The sequence below is a fragment of the Telmatherina bonti genome (genome assembly GCF_933228915.1).
Source record: "Telmatherina bonti genome assembly, chromosome: 3".
NCBI lineage: Eukaryota > Metazoa > Chordata > Actinopteri > Atheriniformes > Telmatherinidae > Telmatherina > Telmatherina bonti.
The window spans coordinates 27,353,412-27,372,604 of NC_136621.1; the positions used below are offsets into that span (position 1 = coordinate 27,353,412).

The 19,193-nt window shown below is 36.5% G+C and overlaps 2 protein-coding genes across 2 annotated transcripts; one reads left to right on the forward strand and one right to left on the reverse strand.

The window, feature by feature from the left end:
- Nucleotides 1-102: 102 nt before the first annotated feature.
- tma16 (translation machinery associated 16 homolog) lies at nt 103-5,354 on the reverse strand. Its single transcript, XM_079264638.1, has 7 exons — nt 5,299-5,354; nt 5,084-5,187; nt 4,792-4,829; nt 4,616-4,700; nt 2,438-2,586; nt 1,484-1,526; nt 103-882 (listed from the first exon to the last, which is right to left on the reverse strand). Exons 1-7 carry the CDS (start codon nt 5,299-5,301, stop codon nt 765-767), a joined length of 540 nt encoding a protein of 179 aa, XP_079120764.1. The 5' UTR covers nt 5,302-5,354; the 3' UTR covers nt 103-764.
- Nucleotides 5,355-9,134: 3,780 nt separating this feature from the next.
- On the forward strand, nt 9,135-18,847 carry tmem154 (transmembrane protein 154). The gene is made up of 8 exons (XM_079263592.1): nt 9,135-9,245; nt 10,005-10,064; nt 11,862-11,915; nt 11,999-12,031; nt 13,537-13,689; nt 15,636-15,690; nt 15,957-16,033; nt 18,734-18,847. The coding sequence occupies exons 1-8, from the start codon at nt 9,158-9,160 to the stop codon at nt 18,751-18,753; spliced, it is 540 nt and encodes a 179-aa protein (XP_079119718.1). The 5' UTR covers nt 9,135-9,157; the 3' UTR covers nt 18,754-18,847.
- The last annotated feature ends 346 nt before the right edge of the window (nt 18,848-19,193 follow it).

A 19,193-nucleotide genomic window follows, 5' to 3' on the forward strand; every position in this document is an offset into this window, starting at 1 on the left:
CAGGTGCCACTCATATAGTCTGACTGAAGCATACTGAGCCCTCAACACTCATTCTGGACAATCAGGTTTTCAGTCACCAAAGAGTCAAATACTATGAGTAGAGAACCAGCTATTTACATCTTTATCTCAGTCTGAAATCTAAAAATGTTATTTTTGAAATCATGTCATAGGTACCGTATGTTTTTATTAATTGCTCAAATAGGACATCAAGTAGTCCATGTTTATGAAGTTTTGTTCTGACAGTTTGCAGCTATACGTGGTCCTGCTGTGGAGATCAGTTATTCGTTAATGTACTGTTTGTAGAACTTTAATGGTTGCCATCCGTTCACATTAGATTAAAGCTGTGTTTGTCTCAACTTGGATTACTAAAAAGGGACGGTTGTTTACCCTTGTTCACTTTCTACATGTTTAATTAGCCAGTGTCACTGGCTTGTCACAAAAAGAACGGTTTCCTGTGTCTTAACTCCATCTTTGTTAAACCGTTCATTAACTATGATTTCACACAATGCAGGTTACATACAACAATTACTTATTTGTGCAATAAACAATGAATGTAGAACCTGTATAGATGCTGGTGTGAAATTAATGCCTAACAAAATATGAATGTATGAAATCTAACATTTTACTTCAAAATCAGAGATCATTGCCATCTTGTGGACACTTGTGGAATAGCAGCCTTTCCCACAGTAAAGTCTTTGCTGGTGTTTCAGGACCAGGAACAAAGAACGTCAGTGAGAGGCCGACATCTGCTCTGTCCCAGCCACCTATTCATCATCCAAATTGTCTTCATCTTCCTCAAGATAATCCTCTGCATCCAGACCTTTATTTGACACTTTTCGTAATTTAATATTTGGAAGTTTCTTCAGATCTCCTGTCCACTCTCTGCCAAAAGAAATAAGTCAACACATATTAAAATAGACATGATCAAAAACTTTGTTTTCATTTCACAGAATGTCTGCACTTTTCTGTATACGTGTTTTTGTTAATGATTACTGAAGAGGATGAAACCTGAGAAAGCTACAAATTACAAAGAAATATAACCAAAACCCTGAAACTCAACCAGAACCAAAACAAAACATTACAAACTCCACATCTAATAAGCTTCTGTTTGGGGCTCCATAAACAGAAAAGCAAAGACTGAAAATCTTTTTCTGACACATGTCAGAGCAAATGAAGCTGCTGGAAAATCTTTACACATCCACCTACTATGATTATATTCCAAACCTAGTCTTTGATCTTTTGATAGTTTTATCAGGCACGTGCCTTGATCCATTTTGACTTGCAATTTATTTGAATCTTGATACTTTTTTTCTTGTTTTAATAGTTTGATGCATTTTTCTCCCTAAGCCAAAAAAACACCTTAAATTAAAGTTATGCACAAAATGAATAAAGTTGCACTGCCAAAAGCCAGAAATGCTGTCAAATCACACAACGTTAGAAAACAATATCTGGGAGAAGTACAGAGTGTGGCTCAGAAACTCACCTGAATGTTTTGAGATGTTTCACATTGATGATGTCTGGGATCTCTGTTAAATCAAAAAATGAATGTTACACAGAAAGTAAACAAATAGATTTTTCCCCTCAACTTTAAACAAGAACAACCCCAATTCCAATGAAGATGAGACTATTAAAACACATAGCCTATAATCAAAAGACTCAGAAAACCTGCAGACATCTCTAGTTGAACGAAGTGCCAAAAAACATTGTAACCAACACTGTGACCTTGGGTCCCACTGTATTAAAAACTGACATCTTTGTGTAAACAATATTACCACAGGGGCTCAGGAACACTTCAGAAAACCGTTGTCAGTAAACAGAGTTTGTCTGTACATCTACGAGCGCAAGTTAAAACTGCTATGCAAAGCTATATGTCAACAACCAGAAGTGTCATAGACTTTTCTGGGCCCAAGCTCATCTGAGATACGGAAAGATGTGGAAGCCTCAGTCTAGATCTGTCTCCCACTGAAAATGTATGATGCATTATGAAGCGAAAAATATGATCAATAGAGACCCTGACTGCTCAGCAACTGAAGTTGTACATAAAGCAACAATGGGAAAGAATTCCACCATCAAAGCTTCAACAAAGTTTGTCCTCAGATCCCAAACACGTATTAAGTTTTGTTAAAAGGAAAGATGATGTAGCACAGTGGCAAACACCCCTGTCTCAGCTTTTTAAACATCTTTTAGGCATCAAATTAAAAAGGAGTGGATATTTAAAAAAACAATGAAGTTTATCAGTTTAAACATTAAACTGTCTTTAATGTATTCTATATAATACATAAAGACATAATATTTAAATTATTCTTTATAATATATTCAATTGAATATAGGTTCAAAAGCATTTGCAAATCACTGTTTTGTTTTTATTTGTTTTACTTCAATGGAATTGGGGCTGTACAGCCACAGCAGGCATGTGTATGTGATGAAGAGGACTCACCAAATCCAATGCTCTCGTACTGCACTCGCTCTCGCTCAATGGTCTGCTTGATGACAGCCTCTCTGGCACCGTGGAGACGACCTTGGCGGCCCTTGATTCCGTTCATTAACTCAATCTGCTCAAGTTCGGCATCAAACCTGTGGAGGTACCTGAACACACACAACAAACGTGTCAGCTCGATCAAAACACTTTGAACATCTTTATATACACACACACACACACACACATATATATATATATATATATATATATATATATATATATATATATATATATATATATATATATATATATATATATATATATATATCATTAAATGTATTAGTCCAAACTAATATACACTACTCACAAAAAGTTAGGGATATTTGGCTTTCAGGTGAAATTTATGGAAAATGCAATATGTTCATGCTACAGTGATATAATATCATAAAAGTAAGACATTTAAGTAGAAGGGTGCACTACTGATTTCCTCATCTCAAAAAATTCATTCAACACAAAAGGTAACAACAATGGTAGTTACACCACAACAAAAAATGTGAACGTCTCAATATCTCGTCATGTGCCCTTGAGCATCAATTACAGCTTGACAACGACGTCTCATGCTGTTCACAAGGCAACTTATTGCCTGCTGAGGCATGGCATCCCACTCTTCTTGAAGGGCAGCCCTCAGGTCATTGAGGTTCTGGGGTGCAGGGTTTCGAGCCTCTACACGACGGCTCAGCTGATCCCACAGGTTTTCAATGGGATTCAGGTCTGGAGAGAGTGCAGGCCATTCCATTTGAGGTACACCAGTCTCCAACAGCCGTTCCCTGATGATGCAGCCTCGATGAGCAGGAGCATTGTCGTCCATGAAGATGAAATTAGGCCTGTGCTGTTCATGTAGGGGCACAATCACTGGATTAATGATGTTATTCAGGTAGTATGGGCTTGTCACTGTACCATTCACAAAGTGTAGGGCAGTTCTGTACCAAGTGGACACCCCTGCCCACACTGTAACACCGCCACCACCAAAAGCTCGCCTGGTGACAACAGTGGCTGATGCATAGCGCTCTCCCTGACGTCTCCAACATCGTTGCCGGCCATCATTTCTGCTCAGTGTGAATTGACTTTCATCAGAGAACAGCACTGAGGCCCACTGGTTCCTCGTCCAGCGTAAATGCTCCCTGGCCCATGCAAGATGATGGTGCCTGTGCCTGGTGGTGTGGTCAGGTACCCGTGCAGGTCGTCTAGCACGCAGACCACGCTGATGGAAACAGTTTCGAATGGTCTGACGTGACACTTGGGTGCCTCTCACCTCTCTTAAACGTGCCTGGAGTTGAGTGGCATTCATCATCCGGTTTCTCAGGGCAGTGTTCACAATGTAGCGGTCATCAGCACAGGATGTGGCCAAAGGACGTCCACTTCTAGGCCTTTCTGTGACTCTTCCAGTCTCTCCATATCTCTGTTGCAACCTGCTGATGACACTCTGTGACACTCCAAGCTCAGTGGCCACTTCTGTCTGAGAACGTCCTGTTTGAAGCATCACAATGGCAAGGGACTGTTGTTCCATTGTTAGGTGTCGCCTTGGTCTCATGATGTCAAAATGTGAACAGCATGATGAGGACAACTGTTTAAACACCAGCTCTAATTGAACCAGGACATTTATTGGTCAATTCAAGGATCACACACCTGCCGTGATTTTTGCCGTTAAGCTCCTTGTTAGAGAACAGCAACTTGTGCAAAATTTATTGAAACATTTAACAGTTGGACATGTGCATTTAAAAGCTTAGAGAAGATCACATTAAGTTCACGTGTACAGGTTTGAATGCATTTTAGGCTTGTTGTGAAATTTCACCCAAAAGCTGAATATCTCTAACTTTTTGTGAGTAGTGTAAATTCTGTATGTGAACTGTGTTGTTATTAGTACAATAACAATAGGTTACAGAATAGGTTAAATAATGTAAACACAAACCATTCAAATCTGATACTTGGAATGTACTTAGAATGATGCCAATAGCTGAACTTATGCATTATAATGATTTTTTAAATGGTTGTTACTGGATCATTCTGGGGACTACATTTAATTTCTTTTCTCTTAAAAAATATTTTTCTTTTGCAGTAGCACAACATTTACTCATTTAATGAAACATTTAAACTGTAGAGTGGTTTAAAAAAATTATTAGAAGAGCTATTTTGGACCTTTCAATAATGTCACAAGCATCTTTCCGTGTGTAATTTGCCTTTGTTGGATCCAACTGACTCTGAAACCACAACAGCTTCTCACCTATGATTGGACACCAAGACAAGAAAAAAAAAAAAACTATTAACCTGTAGCATGTATTCTGGCATCGTCTCTATACAAGTAGTAAACTTACCAGTGTTGCTCAGACGTGTTGCTTTCTCATTCTTGAGCCTACAGCATCACAGAATGGAACATATTAATGAAGTCCAAGCATTCAGATCAAGTGACGTTTATTATCTTATTTCCCAGCCGAATATTTTACAGCTTCTCAACCTGAACTCCCAACAATCTTTCAAAACTGATCGATTTTAACTGACAAAGATTTTTATTGAGTAAATTAAGATAACAATGATAAAGAGGTTACACTTACAAAATTCTAAACGTAAGAGTAATCGTGTTGTTTCTTTAGTTTTTAACCTGCCCACCTTTCTTTTCTTTTCAGTCTGATTTCCTCTCGGGCGAGATATGCAGCTTTCCGGCTGTACGGATGAACAACTTTCTCTGCAGATTTTCCCTTCTGAGTCTTAGGCTAAAAATACACAGAAAAACAGGAGCTGCAGCTTAACTCTTTCCATTTTTCTTTCAGTGACCACCATTAATACTGCTTTTTCAGACAATAAAATAGCATTAACTGTCTTACCATTTTCACTGAACGAAAACACGCGTGGGAAACTTGTTGACAGGTGAACCGGAAACGGTCCGTCACAAAATTGTGCTCGGATGTCTTTCAAATGAGATAACAAAGTTCCTGTTTTCATTACGTCTTAAATGTAACTAACTAACTAACATACTAACTAAGTAAAATGCCTGCTTGATTTTTTATTGGTAATAATAATAACAATAACAACAACAACAACAACGATAATAATAATAATAATAATAATTCTATTCTATTCTATTCCATTCTACAGTCATTTAGCAGATGCTTTTATCCAAAGCAACTTACATATGTGAGTGAGAACAACAAAAGCACAAAATCAAACAGTAGAGGACATCGTAGGAAGGTGCTATTGGGCTGTCAAGTTGGACGCGGGTCCTTCCATGAAGTGCAACAGGCTTTTTTGTGTTTGTTTGTTTTTTTTTTTGTTTGTTTGTTTACTCCCTTCCCACCCCATAATATCACCCATGTTATAATACATAGAATTAATACCATAAAGTTTGTTGCAAAGAACTCAGTTGGTTCTCCACCTTTCCAACAAATATAGCTATACTAAGTGTTGAAGTGCTCCTTGAAGAGCTGAGTCTTCAGCTTGCTCTTAAAAGTTGACAAGGATTCTGCGGAGTGGACAGAGTTGGGCAGGTCATTCCACTATCGTGGCACAACAGAGGAAAAGAGTCTTGCTAATGATTTATATGTCCCACGTATTGGTGGTAACATAAGGCGTCTTTCACTGGTGGAACGTAGCTGTCGAGAGGGAGTGTAGGTCTGGATTAGGGGGTGAAGGTAGACAGGAGCCGTTGAAGTTATTGTTTTGTAAGCCAGAAGCAAAGCTCTAATAATAATAATAATAATAATAATAATAAGAAGAAGAAGAAGAAGAAGAAGAAGAAGAAGAATTGGACTCTTGCACTCAAAGTTGGCCATTGATTTGAATCAGCTGTTTTGCAGCAGGGAAACTCCTAACATTTGTAGGTCTGTGGCACTCGAGGATTGGAGTTGCCTACCCCTGCTTTACTGTTTCTGGGGTTGATGTTACAAATGACATTTTAGGACAAAGGCTCTTCCACTAAAAGACAGTGGGGATGAAAAGCACAACTTCAATCACAGTTCAAAATGAAGCTCCTGAGTGCAACTAAATCTTTCATGAATTTCAAGAAGACCTTTACATAATGGGAAACAAATTTAGACACAATTAAGAAGACAACTAAAATAGCTGCATTTAAAAAAAAGATGCTATTTCAGAACAACTGCTATGGGATATTTATTTATGTATTTATTTATTTCACTATTATTTGTTTAAATTTGATATAACCTTTATTTTACCAGGTAAGTCTTACTGACTTCACAAGATTTCTTTTTCAGGGGAACCTTGGCCAAGACAGCAGCTGTCCAAATCTATTACAGACAGTAATTACTAAAACAACCATACAAGAAACATAAAACATACAGTATAAAACATATAAAATATCCCAATCTTAAAATAACAGAAGAAAAGATTCCCAGCTTTGGGTTTTAGATAACTTTAATGGAACATTTATTGTCATTTTGTGGGAGAAAATATACAGTAATTTGATGGAGGAACTGTCAAAGAAGCAATAATACGTACAGACAAAGATCCTCATCAGTGCAGTTAAAATTTGTTCAGTGGGACCAGTTGAGACCAGTTGGCACTGCAGGTTTTCTTTGGTACAGCACAAAGCAGAAAAACAGGCCTCTGTGTTTGAAATGCAGGAGGAATAAATCTGCTCTGTACACTGATTTGTCCATTTTATGACTGTAAAATATCAGTTGCTATGAAGCAGTAGTTTCTTTAACACAAAATAGTCAGAATGGGACCACATAAGGGGTGACCAACTCCGTCCTGCACGTGTTGGGGGTTTCCCTGCTGAATTGCAGCTGATGCATATCAGACTTAATGAGCAGACTTGTGCAGTTTGATGTCAAGCTCTGCACGAGTCTGATTATTACCCACTGATTTGAGTGTCTACTACCAACACATGCAGGATTGCTGCTCCCCTGCACTACATTTTTCCCCATTTGGCAGAGAAGCATGTAACACCATCCTCCCTGCAAATAGAGACATTTTCCTGTAATGCAGCATAGCATTATGGTTACAGACACAACACAAATCGGTTCATGAACTGTTTTATGTTTTACTATGACACCAGGTTTGTGCAGCCTTAGTTTTAAGCCTAGTTTTAAAGCTAGAATAGGCTCTGCCAGTCAAGCCCAAGCTGGAAGCTGCTTCTGCATGATGGGATACTTGTCGCTGTGGACTCTATCTTCAGTTAAACTTTTTCTAAAAAGTCTAATAGCCTTAAAAAAAGTCTATAGATTTGAGAAAATATGTAACTATGAAATCTTCAACAAAGAATGGAATTAAGTCATCAAGAATCAGAGCTTTATGTTAAGTTGTGTATGTTATGTAGTTAGTCTATTACTGATAACAGCATGGGCTCAGTCTAAAACTTAGCACTTGTCAAGTGGTCACAAGATTTATCTTATCATTAAATGAGTCACTAAATGACTGAGTGAGAATTTAAAAAATATTCACTTTTTTTCTTTTGCTGTTTCCCTGAATGTTGCATTATATTGAGTAAACTTCAGGATGATCTCATTCTCTTGTGTGACATTTCTATCACCTAAACAGTTTAACACCACAGCACCACCTTTTGGAAATAGCTAAGTCAACAGGGCAATACATTTTTAAGGTTAATCAATCACAGTTTATTCATGCAAAATGTAAACATTACCAGAATTTAGTTATTAGCTGAATATTAAGTGTAGCTGAATAACCGTTAGTGGACAGATGCATCTATTAAACTGAATTGCAGCTTAAGCAGGCTTATTCTATCTTATGACTAAGTTAAAAAAAAAAGATTAAAGCAGTCATGTATAAACGTCCTTCATCACAAATAAGCATTGAAAAGAGATTCTTCAGAAGGATTCTTTCTGTGTTGAGTTTTCTTTGAGCTAACCGTATTTAGTTTATTCAATTTTACTGATCTCTGCAATAGAAACTTCACTATATGTTCCTCCATCAAATCCTACCATCTTTTTCAAGTCACAATTCTAAGTTATTGTGAACTTTTTGTAATAGTTGTGCTTTTTCCTATAAATGGATAAACAACCTTGTCATTTTTTTTCTTTTAGATATTGTGACACCACCACCACTCCCCAAATTTGTCATGGGAGAGTCATCCAACATTGCCCAACTCCCTTCTTTTGAGATGAAATGTTGCATAATTCCACCTTTCATGGCACTTGCGATGAACTCAGAGATCTTACGAACATCACAGACCACAATGATCATGTTGAGACACAGTCCCATCTCGTCTCCACCGTTCAGTGAAGCCTATTCAAAGTAGGCCACATGTCTAAAAAAGCCAGCCCAGAGATAATCATCGCGGCATGATCACCAATTTACCAGAGCATGAACTCATGTCAAGAAGAAACTCTGCAAGCAAATACTGAGTGACTTTACAGCCTTGGGGTGGGTTGTTATGAATTGACAAGATGCACCTGACCCACTGGCGCTCACTGTGAGCTCTTTAGAAAGTTTTGTTTTTCATTTTTCTGTCCTCAGAAAGTTTGTTTAGCTTCTCCTTCACTTCACCAGTACTTAGAAGGAATGTGACTGCACTGCAGCTGAGGAGCCACCAGACTTGTTGCTACAAGCACACAGATGATTGCATCACATCCGAGTGAGTTATCTGAGTGAGTCTCTGTGCTGTTCATGCAGGTTTTTTTTTTTTTTTTTTTTTTCTTAAAATGTTAAGTCAGATCAGGAAGTGTGATGGTGTGACAGTGCAGGAAGAAGCAGGCGCACAATGGCACTATGTCTGACTCTCTGTGTGGTAACATGAGAGGTCCCTGGGTGAAAACTATTCTACTGCTGCTGCTACTGACCAGTTTGACTGGGACAGGTAGGCCGAGGAGCCATACTTTCTTCACTCTCACAACAACATTCCCCTCTTCCAATCTTTCCTCTGCTTTCCCTCTTTTTTTTTTTCCTAAGTGTGCTTCCCTGACGTTGTGACTCTTAATGAAACGTTAAGTGTTTTTTGGCAATAAATGATACGATTCAGCAACTTTGGTTCCTGATTTTACATTAGACAGAGCAGATCAGTTACAATGAAACTTAACTGAATTTACTAAATTTGTTCCAGTAATATTTGCCTTCCAGTTAAAACTGTATAGCACATACAGTGGACTAAAATCCCTCTGCAATTCAATGGAATCTGTTTTTCAATCATACAGTGCATTGATAACTTACAACTTACACAGGTAAAGTACAAGTATTTCTGAAAAGTCAAATTCCAATTTGTGTTTTGTTTAAACTTGTCTCAGAGGCAAATCTTTGCGACTAACGTCTGGGGGAACTAATGACTCAACATCCACCTTCTTTGTTCTGTCCAACATGTGAATTTTGCAACTGGTACGATTTCTGCAGTAAATGTTTGAAATCAGTTTGAAGGAAGTCTACAGTTCCTGTATGATCTGACTCAGGTTGCTCCTCTGATGGGGTGGTTATGAAACCCTGCATATCTAATTGCTTTGAACGTTAACCTTTATTCACATGTGTGTTTCAGTTTTAAAACGAGTGCTCCACATGTTCTTTATGCTTTACAGAATTTGTTAATGGTTTAACTGTCCCTGAACTAAAAATATGTTTTGTATCACAGTATTTTGCACAGATAATGACGACACCAAGACAGTAGAAACTACTCTAGAAACAGACAACGGTAAGTGTAAGACAGGTGTGTTATTATATATAGCTGGCTACTTTTTATGGTCAAGTCTGTAGAAGTTGATCTTCAGTTGAAATATTCTCATACCCTTTTGCCAGGAAGGCACAATATATGACATAAGAAGTATTTTCAGGCTACATGAAATCATGGAAAAGACCACATGTGGCACAAACTTGTGTCTCTGAAAATGCCAACCCCGAATAATGCAAATTGTTGGCAGCATTATGTTGTGGTGATGTTTTTCCTCAGCAGATGCTGGGGAATTAGTCAGAACTGCACAAAAATGTGGGTCAGTGCTAAATATAAGCATTTTCTCAATAAAAGCCTTTTCCACTTTCAGACGATAGACACTTGCAGAGCTATACACCAGAAACGGACTTTCAGCAAGCAAAGTACAAAATCATTGGTGTAGGAAGACGCATGTAAACGTCTCTAAAGGACAAAGTCAAAGCAGAATCTGTAGTAGAAGTCCAAGGTTTCTTTACCCTAACTAAATACCTTTGAAAACTTTAAAAGATACTGAAAACAAACAATCAGGGGTTAGATCTGGTAGTCTTTAAGACACATTATCCAAGAAAAGTATAGTTGTACTTTCTCTTCAAAGAAAGAAAGAAAGAAAGCAAAGCAAAATATTTACTCTCATGGTGCAATTAATCTTAGTCTTTTGTCTTTTAAAATTAGTCTTATGTCATATTCATTTCATGACTGAAACTTATTTTCTGAAGTTGTGAATATGTTCATTTGACCAGAATTAAAAAACCTTCAAGCTAAGAACTAAATATCCTTCTTGTGTGTAAACACTGAAACAGACTCAAACAGATTTTGATGCCTGCACTTGCTCCAAAGTGCAATCTTTTAGCAAAATTAGGGAATTATATATTTAAGTGTGTATTAATACTATACACTTTATGATATTTCCTAATAAATCATGATTTCATGACTTTAACTTCATCTGTGAAAATCTGCATTTTTTTCATTTCAAGACAGTCAGTCTTTGACATAAAGTCAATTGTCCTTCCATTAATGAATACTGGGAAAAGACAGAGGTCCAATCAAAAAGCTCTAACTCTTAACTTTTAGTTAGTAGTTCAACCGTCCACATAACCATTAGGGGTTGGAATCAAATAGAAAAATCAAACATTTTTTGCTTCACAATTTTAAAATTGGTATTTATGTTAAAAGATTAAATTTATTTTTCAAAGAAATTAAAATAATCTGTTTTTTTGTCATCTTTATTGTTTTTATTGATCTTTTTACTTGTCTTCTTCGGCATTATAGCAGCAGAATGATGATCTGGCTACTGTGTTTTTTTTCTAATTGAAATTAAGAAAAACAATGAACATAAAGTTTTATACATTTTTTTGTACAAAAATCAGCAATATCAAAGAATTGTGAGAATCACTATTTAAATCGAATCGGCACCAAAAAGATCAAAATTGAATCAAACTGGACAAAAGCGTATCGTTACAGCCCTAAAAACCACATAGTACCTGATTAAATGACTTGTTACAAAGACAGTATTTACAGCTCTGTGAACTCACAGCTCTGTGAAGGGAACTTCCTTTCCTTTCGTTGATTTTAACACAAACCAACTCTCCAAAATGTCAAGAGAATAATTTCTAAAAAGGTTATGAATTAAACTGAATGTACCAGTATTAATTAACTTTTTTTTCTTTTTTTTTTTGCTTTTTTTTTCTTTTAAAAAAACTGCTTCAACAGCTTACATGTGTCTACTAACGTTTTGCAGTGTGATACACAGTGATTTGTAAAACCAAACTCCTGCTGTTTCAGATGTCAGCTCAACAGCACAACCTTCCTCCACAGAAAGTCTTCCTCCAGAACCTGGTAAATCCACAGTCCTTTTCTTTTGCATGGAAAACTGTTTGTCTCCATACTACTCTTATAAGCCAATGTTTGTTTTGGTCCAGGTGAAGGCACCACATCTGAAACTAAGTCAGATGGTAAGGAAAACAGATGTTAATTTCAGACTTAGACTGTATAGTATTAAATCTGGGTGACTTTTGCACATCTATACTTATTTCTGTGCATTTGTTATCCCCTTTATTTTTTATATATAACTGTATATAAGGTTATTTCTCTAATAGTGTGTTCAGAAAAGGCCTTTATGGAGTGGCACACTTTTTTGTTTAAGATTTAGCCTGTTGCTTTGAATGATTTAACTGTACCCAAAGTAATGGAGAGGTGTTGTATTGCAGAAGCTGACCAAGAGGAAGGAAGCGGCAGAGAGAACGAAACAACAGAAGTTACAGGTGTAGCCCGACGTAATTTTGATATTTCAGGTGAAAATTGGACAAATGCATTCCAGTGTATACTACTTTATGCTGAGCGGAAGTGTATTAACAGATGTCTTATAGCTGGTTGGGTTTTATGGTCAGGACTGACTGTAGAATGCTGGTTTGCAATTGAGAAAGTGTCATTTCAAAAGTAAATATCTCAACTGAGTAAAATATTTGGTGAGGAAGGCTGAAAATGTTACATAAATTCCATTATTTACAACCTTAACTTATTTCTTACATAGTTTGCATTGCAAGCTGTAATCTAAATGGACGTCTTCTAAACTTTCATGCAAGTTTCTGATGCAGGGGATGATAAATAATGAAACAGACAGATGAAATCATACAAAGTAAGAATATTAAACTATAAATGTTTTAAGTTCATGCACTGAACACTCTTCAAACATATAATCTGGTGAGATGCAACTAAAGCAGAACTTCCTGGTCACCATGGAAAATAACACATTGATGCAAACCTGTCACTCCAAGAATTCCTCCCCCACATTCATGTGAAGTGTTGGCAGCTCAATGTTGTGGTGACGTTTTTTCTTCAGCAGGGGATGGAAAATTAGTCAAAACTGAAACAATGAAGGATTGTGCTAAATGTAAGAACAGAGGTGATAAAAGTCAGTTTCAGTCTTACAAAGATGAACCACTGGCAGACCAGTAAAGCTCTTAGCATGGAAAGTACTTTAAGGAGACACATTTTAAATAACTCTTAAGGGGAAAGTATTCTGTATGACCTAAAGGTGTCTTTGCCCTACTTGAGCCCGTCCATCTGAACAGAGACGAAACAGTTGTGCCTTGCGGATCGAGCCAATCCTCAACAGTCAGACATGGCAAAATTTCAGAGAAACTTGAACCTTAAAATCAAGGAACTTGAAGTTATTCCAAAGAGTAAGCTCAGCAAAATATTGACCGTAGTCGTGTAATTAATTATGCACATCCATGATTTCCTTTTAACTTTCTTGTCTTGTCTGTTTGTCTCCACCACAAATCTTCTAAAGTAAATGTTTGTTCTGCTTCAGGTGATGAGATTGCATGCTCAGGAGACGGTGATGGAAATTGTAACTTTTATAGTTCTTTAAGCTGATTTAAGCATAATTTCAAAATCCTAAATCCACATTAAGTCTTGTTTTTCTGATTATTAATCTGCTGCTGCACTTCTGCAGGCACTGAAATGAGCACAGATACACCAGGTGAAGACGATGGTTCGAACTTAACCATCATCATCATTGTTGCAGCTGTTGCAGTCGTACTTCTTGGAGTGATAGTTGGTGGGATATTATTTTACCGCCAGCGCAACAAGAAAATGATCAATAAAGGTATGTTCAAAAAGGTTACTTTTTATCAGGTCAGTTTTCCAGTATAATCAAAACAACAACAATGCATGTTTAAATCTCTGTTCTGATTAGAAAAGAATTGTTAGACTTATGTGGACTAAAAGTATTTACAATTCTGAGGGACATCAGAGAGGAACATGATGAAAAATACTGAAGATGTAAATGTTTCTTTTGTTTTCAAAGAAAACATATTTAGATTTTTGCCAGCGTTAAGTTACATTTTAAAAGGTTAAGATGAGGGCAACAACACCAAATAAGAACCATAAGACTAGAAAACTAGCTTTATAAAGTTTGTGTATCAGGTAAATACACCTGGTTCGAGATTTCATAAATGAGTTTACTTGCAACAAGTTAGTATCAAGACTACTTAGGTTTGTTGCATTTCTGCTTTTGTTTATTTTATGTTTTTAATTTTCAGGCAGTAGGTTAATGCAACAAAATCAGACAGTTTTCAGTGGCAGAAATAATTACATGGCACGGTACAAATACCACGTACATGCGCAAGTTTAGGCGCGTAAAGATGTGTCTAATTTTAAACCTTAAAATGCTTTACTGTTAAATGTTGTCCACATTTTTTACAAATATGGCTGGGCAGATCGACGCATTATTACTGTTTTAACCATTTACTAGTTATTTAACGGCGACAACACCACCAACAGAGTCAGAGCATCCTTGTGTGTGTCAGTCATTGAGATCATGTGTATGTGCTGTTGCAGGAACAGGGTGCGAGCATGCAAGCGCGCACTCCATGAAAACTCGTTGTACTGCGCTACATTTACGTCTTTTTATTATAATAACCATATTTTAAGTTTTTATGGCATCTTTGTGGATCAGATATATTCTTTTGTCCTGCTGTCATAATGGGAGTGTTGGGAGAAAATGCTGAAACATCATTTCCTCCTTCACATTTGCAGCAGGAAAACAGACCCCACGGCAGAAATTCTAGATCAGATATTGTCCCCTCTGTATGCTTTTACATTTTACATTCATACAGATTTTTAGACTTTTGTTCAGATAGATGTGCTTTTACATAAGAGTTCAATGAACCAGTCTTTGAATTATTATTAAAATTTTGTGTGTAACAATATGATTATTCACGATTTTAAAATTGCGATCATTGTACAGCACAAGCAAAACAAAAATGAAAATCATTTTTATGTTTTATACTTTTTTTTACAAATAAGATTTTATGTAAATTCAATTTAAGGTTTCACAAATTGTGATTGTGCACCTTAATTACTTTTGGTACAAGTAATTTTCTAAAATGCATCTGTGCACCTTAGCTCAGAAACGTATTTCAGCCCTGCATGTATTTTGAAAACACTTCTGAAAATCATTGTCGGTCACACATTTATAACTAGATCACGCAGAGGTGGTGTGTAGTTGTGCATTTCCCCCTTACAGAGACTTCAGCTGGCCTCACAGCTGCATGTCCGTACAGCTTTGAGTCCTGGCCTGGAGCCCTTTTCTACATGTTATTTGCTCCTTGTTTTTGACCCCTTTAAGCATTCTTTGGTCAAGTATGTCCCAAAAATCTTTTACTTAATAGAATAATGATTAGTGCTGAAAAATAGAAGAAGACAAAGAAGTAAAGAAGTTCCAGGAACACTGCCTCCTAAATTGCCTGAAGGAAAGTTGAAGTTGAAAACCATCTTGTGATCTGATGAATCAAAGTCTGAATTTCCTCTTGGAAATCCTGGTTGCCGTTATGACACTTTGATAAACATGACATGGACTTCAAGTCTAATGTCACCAACAGTGCTGAGTTATATAAACAGGTTTTGGAGCAACACATGTGGCCAACCAAGAAAAGAAAACACGGCAAAACAGTCAGGGTTCAGTTTAACTGGTTGGTTTAAATACTGCTGTACTGTAGATATATGTTATATATTAATTATGTTTAATGGGTTTTTTTTCTGTGGTTTTAGAGTTGAATAAAGAAGATCCATATTTGGATGAATCCAGCACAGAGAAAGTGCCGATGTAAGTTTCAATGTTTAAGAATTTACCCTCTCTGCAGTTTCCTGCTGAACAACCCAAGCTGCGGTCAAGTCACAATTTGTGGCATCATGTCTTCTTCTTCTGTCTTTTTTGTAACTAAACACAGAAAAAAACAGCCGTAACATTTCTCAAGATCTTGTGAGTACATTTTAATGTCTTGGATTTCTTTTTAAAAATGTGTGTGTGTGTGTGTGTGTGTGTGTGTGTGTGTGTGTGTGTGTGTGTGTGTGTGTGTGTGTGTGTTTCAGGCCGATGTTTGAGGAAGATGTGCCCTCTGTACAGGAGCTTGAAATGGATGAATTGGATCAGTGGATGAAAAAAGACAGTAGGTGTCCTTCAGCAAGCAAATAAAACCAAAATAATAATGATCCACAAACAAGTGTGTCAGCTTGAATGGAAATCAGAAGCTGTGCCTCATATCTAATCAAAAACAAAACATGTTTAACAGTTGTTAAAAACCCTATAAAAACAACAGTTGGATACTGTTTACTTCACCTTAAACATGTATTTCATTTAGAAAGTTGTGGCTTTGTGACATACAAATATTTAAATGGACTTAATTTAACTTCATCTGAACAGTGATACTTGGCATATTACATCATTTTGTCTGGAGCAAAAATGAAACAAAGTGGAGAAGCAGAGTGTGAAAAACTAAGTACACCCCATGATTCAGTAGTTTGTAAAACCACACTGAGCAGCACTTGCTTAAAGTGGTCATCTTATCTTATTTTATTTTATCTTATCAGTCTGTCACATTGCAGGGAAGGAATATGGTCAAGTTTTTTTTTGTTTTTTTTTTGACAATGTTACTTCAGCTCAGTGGTTTGAGCAAATATGTTTATGTGCAACAGAATTTAAAAAAAAAACAACAAAACTTTAATCATTGGCAATAAACTTTTCTCTTTCAAATTAGCCATATTTGTTAAATCTTTTTCTAATTAATTTCTTATTAATTTCAATATACAGTATTAACTGAGGGACAGCAATGTAGCTTTTAGGGTTTCGCCTGTGTCAGTCGCACCTGGCCATGATTTACCTGTTTATTTCTTTAGTTTTTCACACTCTACTAATCATGTTGGTTCAGTTTCTATTAATTTTTTTTTTACATAGTGTAGTATGTCATGGATAGTTATTCATCTAAGTTTCTTATGTGACTAAGGATCAGTAGAAGTATTTTTCGCGATGGCATTGTGTGACAATTTGTCCAGCAGATGTCACTGTTGCTCTTTACAACAGACTTGGCGTCTGACACCTCTTGTCCCACTTCTTCAGTTCAGTCTAGTTACTTACCGGTAGTTAAAATATGTATTCAGTTTTGCTGAGAAACAACTTTAAGGAAAATTAAATTATTTCCATCTGGTTTGCTGTTGGTTAAACCTCAACGCACTCTAAGCATCTGAAGCCACTCTTATGATTAACATAATTTTATATGGTCCACTTTATTGATACACTGACATTAAATGTGTCATATATTTACAATATTTAAATCTAAAACGACAACACAAGTGTATAAAGGAATTGAAAAAAACTTCTGTATTGAACTGGAATTGCTTTCTGCTTGTTTTTTAAGGGCCTTCAGAGCATCTTTAGTGATGTTGATAAATTAAAACAGTATGAACAGCTCTATATCAGTCTGAAAGAAGAACACAATATTGTCTACTTTTTAATTATATTTTCTTCCTTTTAATGATTCAAAAGAATATACAAACATAATATTGATTTGCTAATGGTGTCGCTAAGTTGTTCCATCATACAAGTTACAGGAGATTTATTTCTCAACAATGTTAACACAACACACATCAACACTTGACTTGGGCAATAGGCTGTCTTTCCAAAACAGCTTCCTTTTTCCTGCCAGCCTCTGTTTGTTGTGATGCACCAGCTGCTTTCTGTGTAGCCATGACTGACAAGTGGTGGAACCTTTCATCATCTCGCATGATATTGTCTGAAAGAACAAACTCACGTAACATCTGCTGGTGATTACAACAGGCATTCATGGAAGTGTGGTGCAACTTAACCTCACTGGCTGTTGACCAATGTCATTTACAAACTGCTTTTTCTCAGGGTTTTATTTCCAAAGCTGTGCAAAGGCTAGAGGTTACTTTCATTCTGCAGGGAGGCACTTTGCAAACATCAGGTTACACAAGAGATCTCACAACATGTGTAAATATGATGTTATTGCTGCTGCAGTTGCACAATGTGGTGCCATCTTTTCCAGCAGCTGCACACTGTTTGTCAGACCTGTGAAATTCCACAGAAACTCAAGCCAAAGAGGGAAATAAAACATATTTAATACTGTTGCTAAAGCTACTTTCAGAGCAAGTTTTGAAGTCTTCATAACACAACAGAGCAGTATTGCGGCAATGTTGGAGATAAAATAAAAAATCCATCACATTAACAGTCATTTACCCAAACAGCAACTACAAGCAGATTGAGTCAGATAGCCTGGAATATTTACCTTCAGTAGATTTTAGCTCCAGCTTATTAACACTAAAGATTAATATAATATCTAATAAATAACTCACAGAGGAACTTGCATATTAAGGCTGCTTTATTAAAGGTCAATAAAGTTCATGTTTTAAAATGGCCATGTCAAAGTCTTCAACACAATCCTGCAGAAATATTGCAGGAAGAAGTGAGACAATGTCATGTCTGTTCTGTTAGAGGAATGGACTAAATTACTAGTCGATATACAGGACTGATGAATTGCTGCAGAACAGGAGTTATTGCTGGAAAAAGAAGCTAAAAAATACTTTAATTTTGTTTACTGTATACAGATATGTAATATGGATTACCTTATAATTGTGCGAATAGCCGTGAATGGGCACATATTCTTTAAAGTAAAAATGAGAGTAAACAGAGATTTACTATGAATGAGGTTGGAACTCAACTATTGTTTTTATTCACTTTTCGCTGACTTTCTTTCTTTGACTAGTTAATCTAAACCTGCCCAAAGTTACTATTAAATCTTTTTTATCACACATGCCTAATTTAAACTCTAACATATTCCAATCTTTCTCTTAAGATTCCTCCTCTGCAGGTTAAAGGATGCTCCTCCATGCATGGACTCACAGTAAACAATGCACCAAAGTTCAAAGCTAATGCATTAAACTTTCTGCAAAAGCCCAGCAAGATGTGCAATCAAAGGCGCTTATCTGCAATCAGGAGGCAACAACACAACACAGATGGCATACCTGGAGACATAATTGTAAACTTTACGGTAAAAAAAATGAGTTATAAAATTGTACCAGAGCTTTTTACTGTGCAAAACCTCTCGGCTGTCTTCAGTGGACAGAATCATGCAGCAACTGCACTGGTGCAGCTTTGTCTCTTTTAGTATGAACCGTCAGTGTAGCTTGATATGTTTTCTGTTGCCTTTTTGCTTTTTTGGTACTTGGGTCCTGGACTTAACATGTTATATTTAAACATGACACAAATGCAGTCCTGGATATTTTAAATATTCTTTTGTAATCTCATCCAGTCAA